The following is a 24,920-nucleotide window of genomic DNA, read 5'->3' on the forward strand; positions in this document are numbered from 1 at the left end:
ACGTATCATGAGATTAGCCAGAGGGAAGGCCATACACAATGAGAAATTTGTTTACATTTGCTTTTAAGAACTTCATCCAAGAATTTAGTGACAATTCTCGTAACTTCAGGTACAACATCTCTCAATAGATTTATTTATTTATTTATTTATCGATCAAATTTTTATCACTGCCCATCTCCCCTGTAAAGGAGGGACTATTGGCAGGATAGTACAGTGTTTATTTAATGGATATTTACCTGTAAAGGGTTTAAAAGTAATTCATAACGAAAGGACTCAAATAAGTGGCAGTCAAAAATTATATGGCGAATTGTATCAGGACTACCACACGAACAGAGCCTCTCATGATTGGGGATACATTTGTACCTTCTGAAAAATACCTCGGAAGGAAAAGAGTTTACTCTAGCCAAAAAGAAGGCCCTATGCTGGGATGGAACCTCAAGATCATACAAATAATGCACCATCTTATCCAAATGATTTGTTCACCATTACAGGCGAACAAACATGGGGTTCAGCAGGTCTAAATTTATGATATTCTAGATCCAAAAATCTCTGTTTAATAGTTCTAAATACATAGGTTTCATCCGATAAATATAAATCATAAATCACAATCCCAATTTGCCTACGTTTGGACATAATGTGTCAAAACTAGAGCAAAGTATATTTCTCTTTTTTAAGATGTGATAACAAACTTCGAGGAGCAGCTCTAAATAAGATTCTAAGCCAATATTTAATTGTTATTAACCAAGCTTTGGTTTCTATCAGACTTTGATCAGTTTCTAAGCAGATTATAAAATAGGAAACACAGTTGGGAACCCCTAAAAGCTGCCTCAAAAAGGTTGCCTGAATGCCCTCTACTTTATGATTAAAAGCTTCTAACCAAATGGGGATACCATACAGTATAATATTTGAGATAAAGTTTTGGCTTTAAATATTCTAATCACTGCAGGTATGAATTGATTTCCTCTTGTAAAATAAAATTCTTTAATCTGAGCAGCTGAACAATTGGCCAAGTGGATTGACTTATTGCAATGGGTATCTGAAGAGAGATTATAACTAAATGTGATGCCAAGATATTTAAAACTTTTAACATGTTCAATTTCTGTATCACCCATGAACCATCTCTGCAAGCTCCATCTTTTGGCAAATATTATTACCTCTGATTTGGAAAAATCGATAATGAGTGAGTTTAATTGATAAACTCATTATCAATTTTTCCAAATCAGAGGTAATAATATTTGCCAAAAGATGGCGCTTGCAGAGAAGGTTCATGTACTGCATTGACAGTAATGATAACATGCACCCAAATATCTTTGCAAACCCACTCTCGAATAAGTTAGGATTGTAGTATCATCAGCATAAAGTAATAATGGAGTGGGAAGACTGCCAAGGTTAGGAGGGTGGCCGTTGATGGAGCTAAGCGAATGTGCTAAATCATTCAAAAAGAGGTTTAAAAGATGAGGGGCAAGAATGCAGCCCTGCTTAACCCCCTTCTGAGTAGATATTCTCTCCGTTAAGTGACCCTTAGACAAATATTTTACTTGACAGAAGGTATCTGTGTGAAGTTTCTTGAATAGAAACAACAATCTTGGCTCAATTCCTTGATTCATCAGTTTGGCCCATAATAGGTCCCTCAGAATTAGATCAAATGCGCTTTTGAGGTCAATAAATGCTACAAAGATCTTTTTCCTTCCTAAATTCAGATATTTTTCTATAAGGAAACTCAGTGTAAGACAATGGTCGATGGCAGAGTTTCCTCTACAGAAACCTATCTGTTCGGGACCAATTATATCATTAAATGTATCCAATCTAATAAACGGCATTCAAGGTGTTTAGCATAAAGCTTGCCCAAGATTGATAAGAGACTAATAGGACAAAAGTTACTAGGCTGATCAAACCCTCCTTTCTTATAAATTGGGATTATTATCAAATTAAGCCAAGCATTCAGGACTATGCCATGATAGTCAATAAGTGTAAACAGAGTAGGCTGAGCCCACCAATTAATGTGTTTTTTGAATAGCTCAGCTGGAAGCCCATCCAGACCAGGTGCTTTTCCCATTTTTAAATCAGAGATTAACTTGGTAATTTCATCTGTACTCACTGGAGGCCACAATGGTAAATCTGAAGGAATAGAGTCATTATCCTCAATATGGGAGGTTACTGCGGCATCATACATTGTTGAAAAATGTGCTACCCATTGCTGGGGTAAAATAGCAGGATCAACAAAAGAAAAATTATCAGTAGACTTACTCGAAGTTAATCTCCAAAAAGACTTGCTATCATTAGTTTTTACTGCCCTATACAAGTGGTCCCAATTACCCTGAAAATATAATTACTTTTTCCTAAATATAAGATCTTGAAAACCTTTTTTATATTTTAAAAATTCATTATATTTACTAGAATCCCTGGATTGACATAGTTCTTTAAACTTGCTTCTCAATCTCTTTTTCCCACTATAACACTCCTGATCAAACCAAGTGGTAGGTTTTAAAACAGCTGCCTCTATGGGTTTAGCTTTTAAACTGCATTTACTGATTAAGCGGGAATAAACGGAGAGAGCTTCATCAACTGAGGTTGAATTAATTAGCTCCAATAGCAATCTGATCATTGGTTCCGAACCAAGTAGGGTATGAAATTCCCTTTCTAAATGTATAGACCATCTAATTCTTTTGAGGATATTCTCTGAACCACAGCTGTCAAAAGACGATACTCAATCGGGGTTCAACAGATTACAGTTTAGAACTATAACCAAAGTTTATTTGCACTTTCAGTGCAAATTTCAGTGTCAAAAGAGATAATATCTAACAGTAGGCTAAAGGAACAGATAATATAATCAATTACGCTTTGACCCTGAACAGATCTAAAAGTGTACCCCTTTGAGTCTGGGAAAGAACTTAAACCATTTAAGATTATAAGATTATACATAATACAAAAATCTAACAACTTATTCCCTGCAATATTAAAAACTGCATCACTAGATGAACGGGGCAAGCACAGGATCAGCAGTAAAAGCTCTTTGTCATCAAAGCCTAACTTCATAAGCCAATCTTGGATGTTATCACCAGTTCTGGCATTAAAGTCACCAGCCATAAAAAGCTGATCAGCAGGAAACTTTTTAGTTAGGAACAGTATATAGTTAGAGAGCTTATCCCAGTTAGCAAAAGAATCACCACCTCCCACGAAATGGGGCAAGTAAACATTGACAATAATTAAATTTATAGGAGATAAAACCAGCCTAAGCACTTGGGCTATTGGGGGACATGGATCTAAGGAGAAAATCTGTACACCAAGGTTAACTTTCACTAAAATTGCCAGAGCAGCGCTAAAACGGCCCTTACTGTGAAGCTTATAGGCTGGGAGGAAAAAATTCCTAAAACCATTTAAATTCAAAAAGTCCACTGACCATATTTCCTGTAACAAAATACAGTCAAAAGAGGTTAAAAAATTAATAAAATCCAGATCATACTTTTTGTTTCTCCACCCCACTATATTCCAAGAAACTAAACACAAAGATCCAGAGAAAGTATGAGATACTAGTCAGTCCAACCCAGTCATCTGGTCCAGGGAATTAGAAAAATCATCAAACATACAACCATTTGATGGAGTAAACTTTGGAGCAGAATGAACAACTTCCATATTTACAGAATTCAAATCAATCAATAGATCCTGGGCATTAAGGGTGGCCTGACAATTCTCTGAACCTTTAGCAACATTAGGGTGGACTTCTCATAAAGCCTTGATTGGGGAAAGATCATGGTATTTTTGTTGTCGATAGAAGAGCAGGGAGGTAAATTACCTCTTGTACTTTGAAGTCTATTTTTTGTGGTTTCTAGTCTCTCTATAATCGTCTGCTGCTCCAGGATGGATAAAGTTCCAAAAGAGTGAAAAAGATCTGCTTCAGTTGAATTCTCTAAGAAGTTGTGAGTTGTAAAGTTCAAAGCTTGGGCCCACTGTTCACCAATAACTTCTAATGGCTCTTCAGATTCTTTTACAGCCCTGTCTGTTGAGGCCTGCTGGGGAAACATTGATTCCCACTGCTCTATCTGGAGCTCCTTGTTCACTGGTTTAGTCACCAGCGACTTTGGGAATAATACTTTAAATGTTGTATTAACAAAAATATGAGTTGGGAAAAATCCCTTTTGTCCATAGATACTGTTTATGTTTTTGGATTAATGAAGGCAACCTAGCAGTCTTGAATACTAACATAATTCTTTGGGCCCAATGAGTATAATTAAGGGGTTCTATAGATACCAAGTCAACCAGATGAAATCTGATGAGAAAAAGGTCATAAAGGTGAGATTTGACCTGGGATTTATATTTCCAGCTTGGTATTTTCCCTCTGTAAAATTCTGAGAGTGCCTTGGACTGCAAGAAGATCCAACCAGTCCATCCTCCAGGAAATAAATCCAGACTGCTCCCTTGAGGGAATGATACTGAAATACTTTGGCCACATAATGAGAAGACAGGACACCCTGGAGAAGATGCTGATGCTAGGGAGAGTGGAAGGCAAAAGGAAGAGGGGCCGACCAAGGGCAAGGAGGATGGATGATATTCTAGAGGTGACGGACTCATCCCTGGGGCAGCTGGGGGTGTTGACCGACAGGAAGCTCTGGCGTGGGCTGGTCCATGAAGTCACGAAGAGTCGGAAGCAACTAAACGAATAAACAACAACAACAATTTTCCCTCTGTAGCTGCAGACTGTTAGACATACTTTTGTTGGTTGTAGCACCAAGGTCTGAATGTTATCTTTACACTCTAGTAAATGCTCTGGCTCACTGCTGTTACTCCAGGGAACTTCACTCTCCTGACAATAAGATGAATTTCGAAATAACTGCTGAGTTCTTTGTCTAAATGTCGGAGAAGACGCCTGGTAGTCCTGATATATTTGGGCTATTTTAGCATGGAGATTCTTCATTTCAGCAATAAGATGGGAGAGTTGAGATTCGATTTCTTTCCTATTCACAAAGATACGCCTCACAGTTTGAGCAATTAGGTCAAAGTGAGACTGCTCTAAAGATAGCACAACTAACTCTCCCTTTTTCTTTATCTCTCTCTCTCTCATCATGGGATATATGGGAATGCTGGCCTGTTTTCCTTGTAGAAACCTCACTCCAGTGGCCTCCCACCTTCCTGGTATCCTACATTGCATTCCAAGGAAAAATAACAAGTAGGAACTCCATCTTCAATACTTTTTCATATCAGTGCTGCTTTTAACACTAAAAAGTAGTCCTACGCTCCAGAAATTATAGGATTTTTCATTCTCTTGGTGAAAATCAGAGAAATCATCCACTCGACCTTCATTCATAACATAGTAATTTGCATCCTAATAAATTTTGTGCCCACTGCCCCTGCTATAATGCCCTTTCCACTCTTTCCTTATGACCACAAAACTGGCATCTCTATCATACAGAAACATAATTCCCTTGACAAACAAAAACCTGAGTACCATCTCAGGCAAGGCATTTAAGAAGTAATTCTGAGACCACTGAAATTATAATTATTCTTCTTGATCCCACTAACTTGTTACTCAGTGACAGGTTGCAGTAACATGACTGGGTCAAAGAAGTCATCTTGCAATTGTATGTGGTGTCTTGGAGTGCCTTCTTCAAAACTATCTGAAACTCATGAGATGATAAAGCTCTCATAAGATTTCATCCAACATATTCCAAGCTCTAACACAATCACACATACCTTGTCAAAACTTGTGAGAGCTTACATTAGATTTTTGGCATCCTTCCGCTTGACTTCTGGCAACAGTCAATTCGTTGGGACAGGGTATACATTTGGTAAGTAAATAAATCACATTTCCCAAGATGTGGTTCTCACAAGAGAGGTGGATTAAGATGTTTAATCTGGAAACATTATAACTGTAATTTCATTTTGTGGAACCGAGAGCACCATTTGCAGGCAGGGAGGGATTGTCTTGGGTTCCAGGAGAACCATGTTGCTGACTTCTTGCTGAAGACTAGAAACTGTAATCCAGTCTTTCAGGTGCAGAGCTTTGAGGGCAACAGCAGGATGGTGCTGCATTTGTAAAGAAATCCAGGATCTGTCCATAAAAATGACCACCCACTTGTAGCAGCATCTTCTGAGGCTGATCCCTTTGTCTTACAACATAAATTTTCACCCTGCATATAGGAGTAGGATGGCTTTATTGCAAGACACACAGAGAGAAATGTTACATTTGCAAAGCAATGAAATGGATGAGAGGATGCAGCCTACGCTGCCAACAGCAAATATGGAGAAAGCAAGCCACTAGCTTATGCTGCCCCAACTAATTTCACTTGGCAAACAGCAGAGTGACTTGGCAGAGACAACAGAATAACATTCATTCCACAATGAATGAAAAGAGAGATGACATTTGAGACTACAGATCTGTAGAATTTAATATCTTAAAACTACAGTTGCTTTGGAAGTGTCAGATTGTGTAATGAATTAACAACAATTTATATAACTCACAGTTTTCCCAAATAATGCCAGCTGGAAGTATTTGTGCATATTAAGATGCATCTTGAAACTTCCCTTCATCTTTGCATATTCTAATTTGGGACATCTATGGAGTGCAGAAAAGGTATATGAGTCACACCTAAGTTGTTTCACTGGCTTTTATTACATGCCAAAAAGGTCTGCCATTTTGGCCTGGTATCTAAAGATGTGATCTATGAGTTTAATGTCTTTCATTCAAATGCTTAGCTGGGACCCAAAATACTTAGCTAGAAAATGCCCATATAGAAGGTATCTGCAACAACAACAAATATATATATTATAACACGATGTCATGGTTCAAACAACATGCTAAAACTTTATGCTCAACCACAAACCACCTGGCACCATTATAGCTTAATGTGTACTGTCCAACACAGAGAATTGGAGGAGTCCTTCTAGATCACACAAACTAGAAGGCCTGAAACATGAACCAAGCCAGACTCCAATGATGCAGTATTTATCATGCTTGGATGCCAAATGTCATAGTCTATGACGTCATTTCAAGACTACTATACCAAGTTCTCTCTACTAGCCTTATTTAGTATTATCGGTGCATTTTAATGAGGTTGCTCTTATCTATTACTGTACATGTGTATTTCAGAGATGTGGCAGCATCAACAAAACTAGCCATGTGGTGCCAATTGTCTGGAATTCAATACTGTAATCTTACTCTTACTCATGGTTGTCTCCATGAGGCTTCTAGTACTTTTGTGGCCCATGAAGTTAATCCCATCTGGGTGAGACCAAACATTTGGGATTTGTTTTGGATTTGGAGAGGGTAGTTTAGCATTGCAGATGTTTAAGCCCCCCATTTCAACCCTTAGAACTCCTGAACTCTTTCCTCCAAATGGATCTGACCCTGCCTACTTTTGGAGTACAGCCCTTGACACACAACACAAAAACATGATGTAATGAATACTGTTCTGAGTTTGCAGGTTCAGAGTTACTACAACCCAGCTGTTGCTACCTTAGGCAAATCATGGTGGAGATGGTGGCAGCATTGTCAAGTGCTCACTGCTAGCATCACTCTTAATGAGCATATGGAAGCAGAGAGGATGGAATGTATGGCTTCCAACCACACCACTGATGGACCATTCCTCCTTTGTTTGATGGTTAGAATAGTGAGCCTTCCTAGGCTCCCAACTGTGTTCAAATCCATGTTCAAAGTTCTTTGGTTGGCATTAGGTCTATACTATGTTCTATTTTTCATTTATCCCTGCCACACCAAAATTCATTAAATGGTTTTGCCAGGGCTTGCATGAGACGTGTGACAGTTAAGGCTCCTAGCAAAGTGGTGCTTTACCTACATAAATCATAGTGCAGGCACAGGGAACCCTGGATCTCTCAAAGTTGCTGACCTATGTATAAGCATCAACACCCCCACAATTGGCCAAGAACATCCAGCAGGCAATTATAGTGGAGGGATCCTATTTCCCAATCCTATTACAGAACAACCTTCCCCAATATCCAGATATGTAGCACTTCAGCTCCCAAGATTTTCTTTTAAAGTTGTTGACTGGGAGGTGAAGCACCTCTGAAAGTAACCATGTTGGGAATGGCTATCCAAGAGCATCACTGCAGCGTTCATTTTCCACTACACCCAAATGACTTTGAACTGTGTGTGATTTAAATCCTCCATTTCCTTTATTTTCATTTGGTCATATCTCATTAAGAACATAATACAGTTTGTGAAAACATATTCTGAAGTGGCATTACTACTGGCCTGGGATGCAGGTTTTTTTTAACACATGTAACTGGAGAGAGACTTTCACAGCCAATTTACACTAATGTCAAGGAGCAATAAATATACTGGTGATGGAACAAGGTGGGCAGGAGAGAGATGGGCAAATACATGCTGATGAAAAAACATCAACAAATAAACTTTTTGTGCTAGTAATTAGGCACACAAGATTATTATATGTTTAATTGACTAAAGTGACAATTTGGAATTACATCTAGTTGCATTTAATTGGATTTGGAACCTCCAGAGGGAGAGAAACTGAGAGGAGTATTGGAGGAGTTACCATAAAAAGCGAAGTGATTTTCTTAAGTCTGTTAAAGCTTGCATTAATATTCACTGCATAATAGTTTTTAATATACTCCCAGCCTAATAAGAGGAACTGGCAGTTGTTACAACACTTGGGATACTAAAGCATATTCAATTAGTTGCAGAATCTGCAATCTTTCTCCATTCTTCCCATTGCCCATTCCATAACTACTACTGTAATGTAATCCAGGGTGAACTACATTTGACTTTGACACAAGATTGAGATATTCTCTGACACGATCATCACACTGTGTGTCTACACATACAGAAATTCTGCCTGTATGTAATGCAAAGGGTCCCCAAATACTTTAAAGTGAACCAAAATAAAACATTTTGGGGGATAGATAAAATATTTGCATATTTACAACCAATATAGAAAAACTTATCAACTGTTAGAAGGAGGAGAACAATGATTCACACCTTTGCTGTCTCATAAAACTGTGTTTCCATGGAGGTTGTTGATTTTGATAAGGACAACTATGAATATACACTATTATAAACAGCTGCATATAAACAGCTGTGGGCAACTGAGGGTGGGGGCTAGGTGTCAAAAGTGAACAGAATAATGTAAAGTGGACCAGGCAGGTCAGGATTTTCTGAGGAGGAAGCAATTATCTTGGGAAAAGGAGTCTTTTGGTTTAGAGAGGTATATTGTGTTCCCATTGAACACTTGGGGAAAATTGTGCAACTGTTAGTCTTCAGCAGCAAATTGGAGTGGTAAAATTGGCAGTGCAATCAGAAAACCCAGGGGACTCCTTCAGCCCATGGTTAACAGTTCCCATTCCTATTTTAGTCTGTGTTCAGCCACAGTCACTCAAAGTCTTTTGGACAGGATGATATGGAATAGGGGGCACAACCCACACTGTGGGCTAAAGGGATCTATACATTCATAAATACAATAAAGATAAAATAAACCCTCCCTTAAGCCAGAAGTCCCTGAACTAAAATCCCAGATGAAGGATCTCACAGCCAGATTTCGTTGAATGTTAAAGCAAGGAAGCTTCCTATTTTCCATTTACTATATTCACATGATATAATTAATTGGGTCCTGATGGAATCATGGGTTAAAGAAATGGGTTTTCTTTAAAAATTCTTTCTCTCTCCCTGTCTTTCTCTCCATTGTTCATTTTGCCCCTGCCATGGGATGATGGAACAGGGAAAGAAAAGGTGATGCTATCCATGGTTGTGCTAACACTACTTGGATCATCATGGAAAATCCAGTGGTTCAATTAAACAGCAGCAGGAAATGACAGCCTTCCAGCCACCTTCACAACTACTAGGAGGCCATCAAAAACAGCTGTTCCCTATCTGAGCAGGACATCTGTGATTGTATGCCACCAGCACACAGTTTTTCCCAGGGTAGCTTCTGACTAAATAAGCCATGTTGTCCAAACACAGCCAGAAATGGTTCTGTAGTTTAGGAGGAAAAAAAAAAAGACTGCCTGTCAGGTCAGCAAGTGTGGTAGATACCATTCAGTTATGTCTTGTTGATGCATTTTCTGGACCCTTCATATGAGTTGACAATGGGGCAGGGCAAGAGAGCCAGCTCAGTGGAACAGATTTTGCACAGGAGAACTCCCAACTCCTGGCCCGGTAGTTCTATAGTTTATACACCATGGGCCTTTATGTTATAAGCATTACATCTGTGTATTCTTGTTTGTCTTCTTGCTACCCTTTAATATGTCCCATTTGCTACTTCTGTTTGCATCACTAGAAGCACCATGATTGCTGACTACACGTACTGGCTGTCTGGAGGAAGAGACCAGAATACCAGCAAGCTCATCAAACTGTATTGGCAGGTAAAAATGGATGGCCTAACTAAGAGGGAGGCGCCCCTACAGCTCTTCAAACCCAGATGAAGGATTGGTGTTTAAAAGACTGCCAGCTAAGGTAGCTCTGGGACTTATCAATCACAAAGCCATTATATATGGCAGCAACATATTTATAATGAAGGAGATTTTTTTTCCTAAGACTAATTTTAAGGGGGAAAATCAAGTTTGTTAACCCTGACACACAATTCAGTTTTACTAAGTATAATAAAATTTCAACACTGATAGAAACACACAGAGAGAGAGAGAGAGAGAGAGAGAGAGAGCGCAATATGCTACCTCCAGCTCAGTAGGTTTCCTTCTGCACTTTGCTAGCCACAAAACTATCCATATAGCAAGTCAAACATTCTGCTTCAAGAAAAAGGTTTTGAGAAAGTTGATTTTTGTGAGGAACAGTCTACTTTGCCCTTTTCAAACCCTTATATGGGTCAGAACCTAGTTACCTAGCAGATTTCAACAACTCTGAATGAAGTGACATCATTTGTTGTAGTTTCAGTATATCCAAAGGCAGATCTCAACATGTATTTTGGAACAGAATACAAGTGTTGCTGTTCAGTCATTCAGTTGCTTTCAACTCCTTGTGACTCAATAGACATCATTTACCAGGATTTACCAGTAACTCAAAAACATTTGAGCTTTTGTAAGCTCATGCTCACATCATCTACCTCAGCAGGGGTGGGAGGAAAGGGGAGACAGAATTACAAAACCCATTTTGAACCTGCATCATGACATTCAATGCATGCAAGAAAGGGTAGAGCTTGCAGTATGACTCGGTGATGTTACTTCCATCATTCTGACCAAAGCCACAATTCCTGTGAACAGGCATAATCATCAATAATAGTATTTAACCACCATGTTTTCTGTTGGCCTTTTTTTTCAATGGTCTTCAATTTTTTCAAGTATCAAGATCTATCCAGCAATTCTTGCATTCACATTATTTGTCTAAAATATTTAGGCTTCAGTGTCATTATTAGTTATTTCAGTTAGCAATCTGGGTTTACTTCCTTTAGAATTGAATGATTTGTTCCTTTTGTGGTGCAAGATACTCTCAGCAAATTTTTTCCAGCACCACAATTCAAAGGCATCAATTCTTCTTCACTCAGCCTCCCTGATGGTCCAGCTTTCATAGTCACATGTTACACTGAGAATACAATGGCCTGGACAATACCTCTTTGTTGTCAATGTGGTATCTCTCTGCTTCTGTTATAATCATTCTCCCAAGTGGCAGAACATATTTTTCTATTTCAAAGCCATCATCACCATTCCTGTGAATTTTTGAGCTCAGGAAGATAAACTAAGTTGTTTCTTCTTCTTCTTCTTCTTCTTCTTCTTCTTCTTCTTCTTCTTCTTCTTCTTCTTCTTCTTCTTCTTCTTCTTCTCCTTCTCCTTCTCCTTCTCCTTCTCCTTCTCCTTCTCCTTCTTCTTCCTCCTCCTCCTCCTCTTCCTCCTCCTCCTCCTCCTCTTCTTCTTCTTCTTCTTCTTCTTCTTCTTCTCCTTCTCCTTCTCCTTCTCCTTCTCCTTCTCCTTCTCCTCCTCCTCCTCCTCCTCCTCCTCCTCCTCCTCCTCTTCTTCTTCTTCTTCTTCTTCTTCTTCTTCTTCTTCTTCTCCCCCTATTTGTACAGGATTGGCATTGCCTGTTGGCATAATCTTAGTTTGTTACTGTTGGTGGTGGTTTAAATATTAAGCAGCAGACTGGTTTGCACTCACTTCTTTCATCTTGAACATCTTTAAGTCTTCCTTGCTCCCAGCTATCAAACTGATATCAACATACAGTATCTGAGATTGTTGATTTTTCTCCCAGCAATTTAATTCAAATTTCTATTTCTTTTAGTTCAGTATTTCTTATTATTTATTCTGGCATAAGTTATATAAGATGAAGGTATAAAACCTTGGCCTACTCTTTTCCCAATTTTGAACCATTTATTGTTTCATATTCTGCTATTCGGAAGGCAATGGCAAACCACACCGCTATAGTCTGCCAAGAAAACACCAAAACAACCAAAAGCCTTTGTATAGACAATAAACCAAGGTATATATCCATTATCCATCAGATGTTAGTAATGTGCCTCAGTTGCCCTTGCATCTTCCAAATCTAATGTATATATCTAGCAGTTCTCATTCCATGTACTACTGACATCTGGCCTTCAAAATCTGGACCATGTGAGATAACAGTGGCTCTATTATATTATCTGATAATTCTGTTTGTCTGTCTGTAATTTCCCAAATCTTCCTTTTTTCTGTTTTGGAATGTAGGAATATTTACCCTCCTCTAGTCATCTACCATCTCACCTGTTCTCCAGAATTTCTCAGAATAATAAAGATTCATCCAGACTATCAGCAAGTTCTTCCAGTACCCTAGTATAGGATTCATCTGACCCTGCAGAGTTAAATGCATTCAAAGTAAAGAGGATTCCTATACTACATTTCTATCAATCTCAAGCTTCAGTCCTGCCTCTTCATTCTGACCATCACAGTGGTTTGATGGAACTCATGTACTCTTGTTAGAAAAGACTAAGCTAGGAATTAAGTAGCTGTGACTTTCCCTTGCTACCTATTAGCATTTTGCTGTCTTTCTTTCTTTCTTTCTTTCTTTCTTTCTTTCTTTCTCTTTCTTTCTTTCTTTCTTTCTAACACTGGTATAGCCATTCTTTTCTCTTCCTTTTTTCTTGAATATACCTGAAAAAAACCCTTTTCATTGTTCTTGTTCTTTACCAACTACAGCTGATTATGAACTTTAGTCTTCCTAACACAATCTCTACAATTAGAATTTCTACAGTTACAGACTTTCCTCCCTTCCTTCCTTCCTTCCTTCCTTCCTTCCTTCCTTCCTTCCTTCCTTCTTTCTTTCTTTCTTTCTTTCTTTCTTTCTTTCTTTCTTTCTTTCTTTCCTTCTTGGTGACCTGTGCCAAGATTCTATTTTTCAGCTGCTCGAAGTATCCTTTTGTTGTTTGGTTTGGTTTCTCATGATGTTTAACAGACATTTGTCAGTTTTATATAGCCACCCATCTCACAATTGTGACTCTGGGTGGCAAACATAGGATTAAAACTAACAGAGAACAAAGCAACAAGATAATAATAAATAATAATAAAAAGTAATGACAGAGTAATAGCACCCAAGGACAACATAACTCAGTCCATACATCCATAGTCATGTCAAGAAAAAAACCCATATTGACAGGCTCACCCAGCCCGTAGGCCTCATGCCTGAAGGAATATCTAGGTCTTCGGTGACTTTTTAGGATTCACACAGCATGGAAAATAAGAAAAATCCTCCTAATGGAGGTTAGCATTAACAAAACTCAGCATGGTATGCAAATGGATGTGTTATGTTTTTACTTGATCTGGTTAAATATGCTATGCCAATAACTACATGATATCCTCAGAAGTTGATATTATTGTGATTACATGAAGCTACCTTTCACTGATTCAGGCTGTTAGTCCAGCTACCATTTCAAGGATAGTCCATGTTTTGAAAACAGCAAACTATTTTCCATCTCAGAAGATTTATTTTTCTAGGCAAAGGAGATTTTATTTATAGTATCAAATAAAAGGAAATTTCATTGTTAATTGTTGAAGAGTTGCCTGAAGAGAGGAGGGGCAGAGAAAGAAAGAGACAGTAGTGAGTCATACCTATAATTTATACCATTAGAGGGAAGAAGAGAGAAGCTTATAAATGGAATTCAGAGAACTGACAAAAGAGCGAGTGAAATAGAAGGGAGTTCATTATACTCTATTCCTTATGCCCTATCTGAACATTTGTCAAAAGGAAGAAGGAAGGTTCTTAATATGCTTAGTGTCAGGATGAATCCAAAAGATAGGAAGTGCAAAAAAATGCTTGTGCTGCAGCAAGGCAGTGAAAAATAGGGTTCTGCAAAGCTTTGAGGTCCAATGAAATGTCTGTTGAATCACCCTGTTGAAGCCAGTTTGTTTATCATAGCAAAGACCAATGCAGTGAATCAAACCAGGATGCTGCAAAGCATTTCACAGATTTATGAAATTGGTTGCAGATTCACTCACTTTTCTGATGCTTCTAGGATTCTTACTGACAATGATGCAAGCTCACTTCTGTATATGGAAAATGCTAAGGGGATTGAGCAGCATGATAGAACTCATATACTCTGACACTGACATGAGTGCTCTGCCACTGAATTTTATCATCTCATTAAACTTGCAACTATCAGAGCTTCTCTGGGATGTGATGGCTAATACTGATGTAGGCCTCTTTCACTTTCTCAGTTCTCAACTTCTTCAACAGGGCCAGCTGTAAGACTTTGCTTTTCTTTCTCTGGTGCTAATGGAATATTTTTTGCTGATACTACCCAAAACTTGGAATTCAACTGCCTGCAGCATTAAGAGTTGACCAGTCCAGAATAAACTCTTGGACCCAATCTTAAAGTTCTGCATAACCTGGGGCAACTTTAAGTCTCTAAGCAGAGAGTAAATGGATGCCAGGCTAATGCAGTTGTGTTCCAAATATTTACTGCTTCTAAGAATAGGGCTAGGAACACTACAAAGACCACATTCTTTATACCAGCCTCTATTTCTTTCTACCTGAGTAGGATTGTAGCCCACTGTGTCAATCTATCTCTAACTGACTATTGCCATGAAGACACAACCTTGCATTAATAGAGTCCTGCTCAGAAGAGACCAAGATTTGCCAACGTGCTTTGCCCAAGCTAGCACACCACTGAGGTTGGTGATGAGCTGATCCTGCCCAGGACAGGCCAAACTTGCCAACTGTCTATGTCAACTTGCTTGGCACCTCACAAAAAACTAGTGATTGGAGCCAGTGAAACTACCCTACTCTATAAGAGCAAGTTAGCTGGCATTCTTCAGTAGCATGTCAAGCCTAGTATTCAGAAAAACAAGTGAAGGGAGGAGAAGGAACTTCTTTCTATAGTTTTTGGAAGTGTTATTTTTTTCAGTTGGAACAGAAATCTTAAGACTTTGTTGTGGTGAAACTGTTGAAGGTATCCAGCTGAAAGATGTTGGGATAATGATATCTGAAGATTTGTTTATGCATTTATTTATGCATTTTAAATCAAATTATTTACTTCAGTTTATATGGCTGCCCACCAGCAAGCAACTCTGGGCAGCTAGCAACAATTAGAAAAATCCAGAAAAAAAAGAAAAATTACATAAAAGAACATATGAAAAAGAACCTACTATCCCTACAGTTTTCATCCCACCCTGCCAAAAAAACCCAGAGCAACTGTAGGTGTTTTGATGTTTTGCCATTATACAGTATGATAAATGGCAAAACCACTAAGGCTAAGTGTGGTTATTTGAGAGTACTATAAATCAATTATGCTACAGTCTTAAGCTTCAGCAAAGGATCGTTACCTTGTTGCAGTGCTGGAGCTTGAGCACCTCAATGATGCCATGAGCTAAACCGTGAAGGGCCACCCAAGACAGGAAGGTCATGACAGAGAGGTCAGACCAAATGCGATCCCTGGGGAAGGTAATGGCAACCCACCCCAGTATTCTTGCCATGAAAACTAAATGGATCAGTACAACTAGAGATATGTCAGTATACCATCGGAAGATGAGACCCCCAGGTTGGAAGATGGTCAAAATGCTACTGGGGAGGAACAGAGGACGAGTACAACTAGCCCCAGACGTGATGACGCAGCTAGCTCAAAGCCGAAAGGACGGCTAGTGGCCGACAGTGCTGGTGGTGAACGGCGAATCCAATGTTCTAAGGATCAACACACCACTGGAACCTGGAATGTAAGATCTATGAGCCAGGGCAAATTGGATGTGGTTATTGGTGAGACGTCAAGATTAAAGATAGACATTTTGGGCATCAGTGAACTGAAATGGACTGGAATGGGCCACTTCACATCAAATGACCACCAGATCTACTACTGTGGACAAGAGGACCACAGAAGAAATGGAGTAGCCTTCATTATTAATAGTCAAGTGGCTAAAGCAGTGCTTGGTTACAATCCAAAAAATGATAGAATGATCTCAATTCGAATTCAGGGCAAGCCATCTAACATCACAGTGATCCAAATATATGCCCCAACCACAGATGCTGAAGAAGCTGAAGTAGAGCAGTTCTATGAGGATCTGCAGCACCTACTGGACAACACGCCTAAAAGAGATGTTATTTTCACACAGGAGACTGGAATGCTAAGGTGGGCAGTCAAATGACACCTCGAATTACAGGTAAGCATGGCCTGGGAGAACAAAATGAAGCAGGACATAGGCTGATAGAATGTTGCCAAGACAACTCACTCTGCATAACAAACACTCTCTTCCAACAACCTAAGAGATGGTTTTATACATGGACTTCACCAGATAGACAACACCGAAACCAGATTGACTACATCCTTTGCAGCCAAAGGTGGCGGACATCTATACAGTCGGTAAAAACAAGACCTGGAGCTGACTGTAGTTCAGATCACAAACTTCTTCTTGCACAATTTAGGATCAGACTAAAGAGATTAGGGAAGACCCACAGATCAGCTAGATATGAGCTCACTAATATTCCTAAGGAATATGCAGTGGAGGTGAAGAATCGATTTAAGGGATTGGACTTAGTAGATAGGGTCCCGGAGGAACTATGGACAGAAGTTCGCAACATTGTTCAGGAGGCAGCAATAAAATACATCCCAAAGAAAGAGAAAACCAAGAAGGCAAAATGGCTGTCTGCTGAGACACTAGAAGTAGCCCAAGAAAGAAGGAAACCAAAGGCAACAGTGATAGGGGGAGATATGCCCAATTAAATGCAAAATTCCAGAGGTTAGCCAGAAGAGATAAGGAATTATTTTTAAACAAGCAATGTGTGGAAGTGGAAGAAGACAATAGAACAGGAAGGACAAGAGACCTCTTCCAGAAAATTAGAAACATCGGAGGTAAATTCCAGGCCAAAATGGGCATGATCAAAAACAAAGATGGCAAGGACCTGACAGAAGAAGAAGAGATCAGGAAAAGGTGGCAAGAATATATGGAAGACCTGTATAGGAAGGATAACAATATCAGGGATAGCTTTGACGGTGTGGTCAGTGAGCTAGAGCCAGACATCCTGAAGAGTGAGGTTGAGTGGGCCTTAAGAAGCATTGCTAATAACAAGGCAGCAGGAGACGACGGCATCCCAGCTGAACTGTTCAAAATCTTGCAAGATGATGCTGTCAAGGTAATGCATGCTATATGCCAGCAAATTTGGAAAACACAAGAATGGCCATCAGACTGGAAAAAATCAACTTATATCCCCATACCAAAAAAGGGAAACACTAAAGAATGTTCAAACTATCGAACAGTGGCACTCATTTCACATGCCAGTAAGGTAACGCTCAAGATCCTGCAAGGTAGACTTCAGCAATTCATGGAGCGAGAATTGCCAGATGTACAAGCTGGGTTTAGAAAAGGCAGAGGAACTAGGGACCAAATTGCCAATATCCGCTGGATAATGGAAAAGGCCAGGGAGTTTCAGAAAAACATCTATTTCTGTTTTATTGACTATTCTAAAGCCTTTGACTGTGTGGACCATAACAAATTGTGGCATGTTCTTAGTGGTATGGGGATACCAAGTCATCTTGTCTGCCTCCTGAAGAATCTGTTTAATGACCAAGTAGCAATAGTAAGAAAAGTCCATGGAACAACGGACTGGTTTAAGATTGGGAAAGGAGTACGGCAGGGCTGTATACTCTCACCCTACCTATTCAGCTTGTATGCAGAACACATCATGCGACATGCTGGGCTTGAGGAATCCAAGGCTGGAGTTAAAATTGCTGGAAGAAACATTAACAATCTCAGATATGCAGATGATACCACTTTGATGGCTGAAAGCGAAGAGGAACTGAGGAACCTTATGATGAAGGTGAAAGAAGAAAGTGCAAAAGCTAGCTTGCAGCTAAACCTCAAAAAAACCAAGATTATGGCAACCAGCTTGATTGATAACTGGCAAATAGAGGGAGAAAATGTAGAAGCAGTGAAAGACTTTGCATTTCTAGGTGCGAAGATCACTGCAGATGCTGACTGCAGTCAGGAAATCAGAAGACGCTTAATCCTTGGGAGAAGAGCAATGACAAATCTCGATAAAGTAGTTAAGAGCAGAGACATCACACTGACAACAAAGGTCCGCATAGTTAAAGCAATGGTGTTCCCCGTAGTAACATATGGCTGCGAGAGCTGGACCATAAGGAAGGCTGAGAGAAGGAAGATCGATGCTTTTGAACTGTGGTGTTGGAGGAAAATTCTGAGAGTGCCCTGGACTGCAAGAAGATCAAACCAGTCCATCCTCCAGGAAATAAAGCCAGACTGCTCACTTGAGGGAATGATATTAAAGGCCAAACTGAAATACTTTGACCACATAATGAGAAGACAGGACACCCTGGAGAAGATGCTGATGCTAGGGAGAGTGGAGGGCAAAAGGAAGAGGGGCGACCAAGGGCAAGGTGGATGGATGATATTCTAGAGGTGACGGACTCATCCCTGGGGGAGCTGGGGGTGTTGATGACCGACAGGAAGCTCTGGCGTGGGCTGGTCCATGAAGTCACAAAGAGTGGGAAGCTACTAAATGAATAAACAACAACAAAAACAGTCTTAAGTACCCATTGTTCAGAGTAACCCATTACTGATTCCACTATTAAGAAAGCACACTAATAACAGCCAAAAAGAAGGGGGTTTTTTCCCCGACAATTTTGGCAAAACACTCTTGTTGTTTTTCAGAAAAAAACCCAAAACCACAACTTGTGAAAATTAGGCATAAATTTTCTCAGTGTTAAAGTCTTTTTCCGTGTCCTTTCAGAAATCTTTGCAATATTTTTCTCAACAGTTATGTGCAGTTTTTTTTAATAGATGAATTCTGAAGTAAGTGGTTGGCTAGCCTAAAAGGGTGTATAATCAGTGCTGTTGCTTTGGTTACACAGAATCATAAGGATACAAAGACATGACATCTTATTTTTGGCATTACCTTAACGTTGAGATAGTATATTAATAAATGCTTTCGGACTCTCAAATACTGTTTACTTTGAATGAAATGGCAGGTCTCCAAACGAAATAATGCAAATAGAACTGAGTCTTTTGTATACTTCCATACAGGTGTCACACAGAAATTGAAGCTGGTCACAGTACCTTTGAACAAGCCCAGCTTTTACTGTGATTAAAACAAATACATTTCTAGCCTTAAGAGAGAATATCAGCTCACTTCCTTCTTGACCCTCTTTTTCCAATTTCACCTTGGCTTAGAACACATTATTTGGCCTGGAAATGTTAGCTAATACAGTGTTTCTCAACCTTGGCAGCTTTAAGATGTGTGGACTTCAGCTCATGCTGGCTGGGGAATCCTGGGAGTTGAAGTCCACATATCTTAAAACCACCGAGGTTGAGAAACACCAAGCTAATAAATTGGGGCAGTCCTTGTATGGACTTCAGCAGTCTGTCCAGTTTCATTTGGGAGAATTTGTTGCATGTTCTCTACAACCTCTATGTGCAACTGTCATATCTCACTCAAGGCAACACTTATCAACTATTTCTCAATGGTCCGAGTTTTAATTTATACCATGTTTATCTAGCACTGAGAATTCTGTCTTTATCAAGATGCTAGATATTAATCTCTGTCTTTTGGGCAACTAGAAATCTTAGCAATTGCCTTCCTAGTCTTTTCCGAGTTGTGTCTTTCTAAGATTATATAATGGGATTTGGACCTTTAACTCTAGACAGATACCACTAAATCTCATGAAATGCTTAATCTAGTTGAATTATACTCACCATACTTGATGTATGGAGCTTCCAACTTCGAGTACTAACTTTATTTTCCCTTATCAAGCAAACCTTAACTTGGTGGGTATGAATAGTCCTTGATGTGGTTCAAATTTGAGATCCATAATTCAGTTTGAGTTTGCATTTCTAAATTTGAGGGCAAACTAATTCAGTTTGACTTCAACTGAGATTCAGTTTGGGAAGAAAAAAAAAAACTACCATAAGATACTGTAGCTAATTGGCTACATGGCATTGTAAAGCCATTTCATTTACTGCCTGATCCTTGATCAAGTGGGATCATCCATCTGTTGCTTTCAGGACAGAAAGCACTGTCATTGCAAGGGAAAAGTGGTTCTAAACCAGGGAAAGTACTGGTCCTAAACGTGATAGAAGAAGGGTGAATTTGCTAGACCAAGTTTGCTAGGTTTTTCCTGCACAACAAAAGTGAAGGGTCCTCTTAAGATGACTGAAAAGGCCAACATCTATTAATATCACATTTGCTGTTGGCCAGATCAAGCAAAAACAGTGCATTAGATAATAAATGCCTCACCATTTTCCCAATCTGTTGCCCTCCAGATATGTAAGGAATGAGCTACAACTGCCCTCCTCATCATGTGAAAGTCAAGATGTGGGACCTATCCATAATGATATTTGACACTTAAAACCATACCCCAGAGGCCTCCAGTTGTCTTTTAGGCTGCAGATTTTCATGTGAAGAATCCAAAATCCATAGGGGTTCATAAGTGATGGCTTTAATCATCCATTTGCTCATTTGATTAAAATTTTAACTGCCTTTTTGTCCTTAAAAGTGGGCAATGGTTTTTTTAAAAATTACAATAAATTAAAAACGGTTGGAACAGTCATTATTTAAAAAGGATATGCTTAAGCCAACAAAAAGCTTAACGTTACAATACAGGATAATGATACAGTTTATCTCCATGTATTCTTGGAAAATTTGTTATGTTCATACCTCAGATTAAGCTGCCATTAAACATTTTAGATAGACACTTTCAAAGCCAGACATATTTATAGTTCTTGAAGTTCTCTGATCAAAGAAAGACAATCAGGGGGCCAACTTCACCTGCTCCTCCCCGCTCTTCTGCTGTCATCTAATATTCTTACCTTTGTGCTAAGTGATAATGTAATCTGATCAGAACTAAGTGCCATACACTGACTGCAACTCTATCTTGTGTCCCTCATGGAAGTAACCCTGTTTCTCAGCCAATACTCTCTGTCAATTAATACCATCCAAAATGGGAAAGGGCGGATTATGTCAGCCAAGAAGCGCAAGCAGAATACAAGATGATACAAAAATGCTGTACAGGTAGTCCTTGCTTAACCATTCATTTAGTGACAGTTCAGACTTACAATGGCGCTGAAAAAATGACTTAGGACCAGTCCTCACACTTAACGACTGTCGCAGCATCCCCATGGTCACATGATCACAATTTGGGTGCTGGCAACTGCTTCACATTTATGACAGTTGCAGCGTCACATGGTCACATGATCGCCATTTTCAACCTTCCCAGCCGGCTTCTGGCAAGCAAAATCAGTGGGGAACCAAGAGATTTACTTAACAACCATGTGGTTTGCTTAACACCCACAGTGATTTGCTTAATGACCACTGCAAAAAAGGTCATAAAATTGGGTCAGATTTGCTTAATGACCACTTCACTTAGCAACCAAAATGCCAGTACCAATTGCCATTAAGTGAGGACTACCTGTATTTAATTTATAGATGAGAAGAGCTACCAGAAAGGATTGCTGGGTGGCAGAAGTCAGGAAGACAAGTTGGTAAAACCAGTAAAATGTGGAAGGTTGAGGGCTAGGTAGCAGGACCAAAGCTGAGCTACAAAACTCTGAAGAACCACTGCATGGCAGCCAACAGCGTTTTCTGGGCATTTGTTGATTTTTGCAGTCAAGAACTGAAAGCAAAGGATGTGCAGATCAATAAAAATGGAGTTTGTTTGACTGTCCTTGCTACTCAGGCCATATTCCAGTTTGGCAGGAATTTAGACAGATAAAAGAAAGAGATTCATTCATTCATCTTCCTAGGCTTATATGCCACTCCAATCACAATTGACTCTGAGTGGTAAAGTCAAGCTCAACTTCTGGTGACTACATGGATACATCCATGGAAGTTCCTTGGCAGCAGCTTCACCAGTGTTTAGCTGTTGCCTTCTTCTGCAATATTTTTTGACTCTCCAGTCTGAACGTCCCTCATGGTCTCCCATCCAAATATTTTACATGCCCTTACCAAATGTGCAAGTATGGGTTTTTAACTCCAGAAGGTGTGATGTATGGGAGCACTGGGATGAGAATCCAGCCACTCTAGCCACAGCAGGGCCAGAAGCAGCACAAGCTAACTTTAGCTTATGTATGCTAGGTTTACAAAGCAATCCTTCTCACCTAATACCCCTATCCTCTCCCTCCCTTCCTCCTCTATCAGGTTTTCCTCTTGCAAGGTAAGGTTCCCAAGTTGGAAGTGTTATATATGGACAGATAATAAGTTATCAAGAATTGAGGATTTTCATATCTGTGAGGGATGATTCTCTTCTTTGACTCCTATGTAATGAGCAGGGTGTGGTCCTCAAAGAGAAACTCCTTCACCGAATACAGTATCTCTGTTATACTGCACCATATCCTTTATCTTCCTCTGCCTCCTCCTCCTTCCCTCCCCAGAAGCAATACTTACTTGTTCTCACTCTTCTAAAGATTTCCGTGATAGGGAATCCATCATGTTCCTTTGCAAGCTGTCTGGCTGATTAATTACCGGTTGGGTTGTTTTTCTAACTGTGCTCTGTTTCCTTGTCAAATTTGCCTAGATGCTGTTTGTGCCCAGCAGATTTTATTTCAGTATATTCTGCATCATAAAAAGACCCATCTGCTGACAGGTCTTTCCCCAAATAAATAAGTGCAAACTGACAACAGAGGAATCTGATTTCTCTCTCATATCCCAGATTAAGTTGGTTTAGGCTGAAAGAAGAGGACCATTGGCTACCATTGGAATCTGGATTTCTTCGAGATACATGCAAATAGAGTCACACTTCTCTCTCCACCATGCCTTCTGCTGACTGTTTTTTCCTTTCTTCAAACCAAAATACCTTTCCAGGATCAGTCTAAGACATTTTGCTTTCTGAGACAAAGGACAAGATGGTGCCACCTCCCCAGCCACCTACTCCTTTCCATATATAGAAGCTGATGGGTGGACAGGTGCATCTTAATTCAGCATTGGCAATTGGACAATTAGGGACAGCAGGTAAACAAGCTTCCTTCATCCTTTAACACAAACTTACCCCATATATACTTTCCAGTTTTATCTGAACAAGGATACATTTCCACACCAAAATCAGCATTTCTCCCAATGTTGCAGTGCTGTTCATTATATAGAAAATCTGCAACTCAGGGGAAAATGCACATTTCAGTGTGTGTGTGTGTGTTTGTATGAAGGGCAAATAAAACCAGATTTAAGGATCAATTACTTTCCAAGAGCTATGTTACAATAAGAGCACATGGGTATATTATTCATTCATAGTGCTGTCCATGACTAGCTGCATGAACTTTTATGTGAATTTGGCGGGCAGTGGGGAGGATTGGCAAATGAATGTATTAACAAACACAAAGTCACAAAAGTGAAAAACCAAATTTGGCAGAGGAAGATGCTTATCTCAGAAAGACACTTCCTTCTCCTTGCACACATGTGTTTTCTGCTGTATATGTAGAGCCAACCTACTGTAGCTGCCAAATTCTGGGAGGTGAAGTCCACAAATCTTAAAGTTATCAAGGTTGAGAAACACTGCTCTAGATCAACCAACCTTCTGCTGAAAGGAGATATAGTATAGTGATAAAGCTCCTTTTTGCATACAAAATATCCCAGATTCAGTCCAAGTAAGACTGGAAAACTCCTGCCTTACATCTCAGGAAGCTGCATCCTACCAGTGTTGATCATTTTGGATTAAATGGTCCAGATGGATCCCATAGAAGCCAGATCTGCAAGATGCCACTTTCTATGCTGTCCCTCCCAGCCTGGTCAAGCAGCATTGCCTTCATTGTGATCAAAGGCTTCCTCAAAGTGGAGCCAGTTCTGATAGTTTATCAGATATAGAGCAGTGTTTCTCAATCTTAGCAATTTAGCATGCTGGCTGGAGATTTCTGGGAGTTGAAGTCCACATATCTTAAAGTTGCTAAGGTTGAGAAACACAGTAATAGAGCATGTTATCCTCTCATGGATGAGTGAAATAACAGCTCCTTTCCCTAGCCAACATCAACTGAGGTTGGGGAGGGTAGTACTCCCCATAGCCTTGTCCAAGTGCTTTCTCAATTCTTTGTAAGTCTAGCTTACTTACACAGGATCTGAGCCAGTAGCTTTGTTCATGTGTCTTAGTCATCTCTTTGTGAGTCTGGATTATTTACACAGGGTTTGTGTGATGAAAGCTGCTCATCCTTTTGTCTTGGAGGAGCGGAAGAATCAGACCCATTAGAAACCTTTTCTGCAGAACATTGGCAGCAGTGTTGAACTGCTTGGCATCATGCTTCTTCTCAAAGGATGGCACAGACTCCTCCTACCTTTGGCTCCTTGGGTGCTGAGAGTGTCCCATTGCTTGCTAACTGGATGTCTTTTGCCCGTTTATTTCCAAAGCAGGAAAACAAAAACAACTACATTGATTTCACTGATTCCAGGCCAGCTATGTCTAATCTGGATATGCTACACAAGCACGTGCAATAGGCAAAGCCTACTGGATAGTAAGTGGTGGATTTTGGAGATCATCTCTATTGTTTTCATGGTTCCATTACAGTTTCTCATGGCCACACTGCTTTGAATCCAGAGGTACGTGAAATGGCTAATTACTGGC

General features: G+C 39.7%; 1 protein-coding gene across 1 annotated transcript in view; it reads left to right on the top strand.

Moving 5' to 3' along the window:
* SPATA16 (spermatogenesis associated 16) overlaps nt 1-24,920 on the top strand; it is a 177,008-nt gene that overhangs the window by 88,067 nt on the left and 64,021 nt on the right. The window contains exon 4 of the mRNA XM_063307870.1: nt 10,245-10,329. Within this exon, the coding sequence (XP_063163940.1) occupies nt 10,245-10,329 (85 nt within the window). The remainder of the gene's footprint in view (nt 1-10,244; nt 10,330-24,920) is intronic.

Source organism: Candoia aspera, chromosome 6, assembly GCF_035149785.1.
Source record: "Candoia aspera isolate rCanAsp1 chromosome 6, rCanAsp1.hap2, whole genome shotgun sequence".
Lineage (NCBI taxonomy): Eukaryota > Metazoa > Chordata > Lepidosauria > Squamata > Boidae > Candoia > Candoia aspera.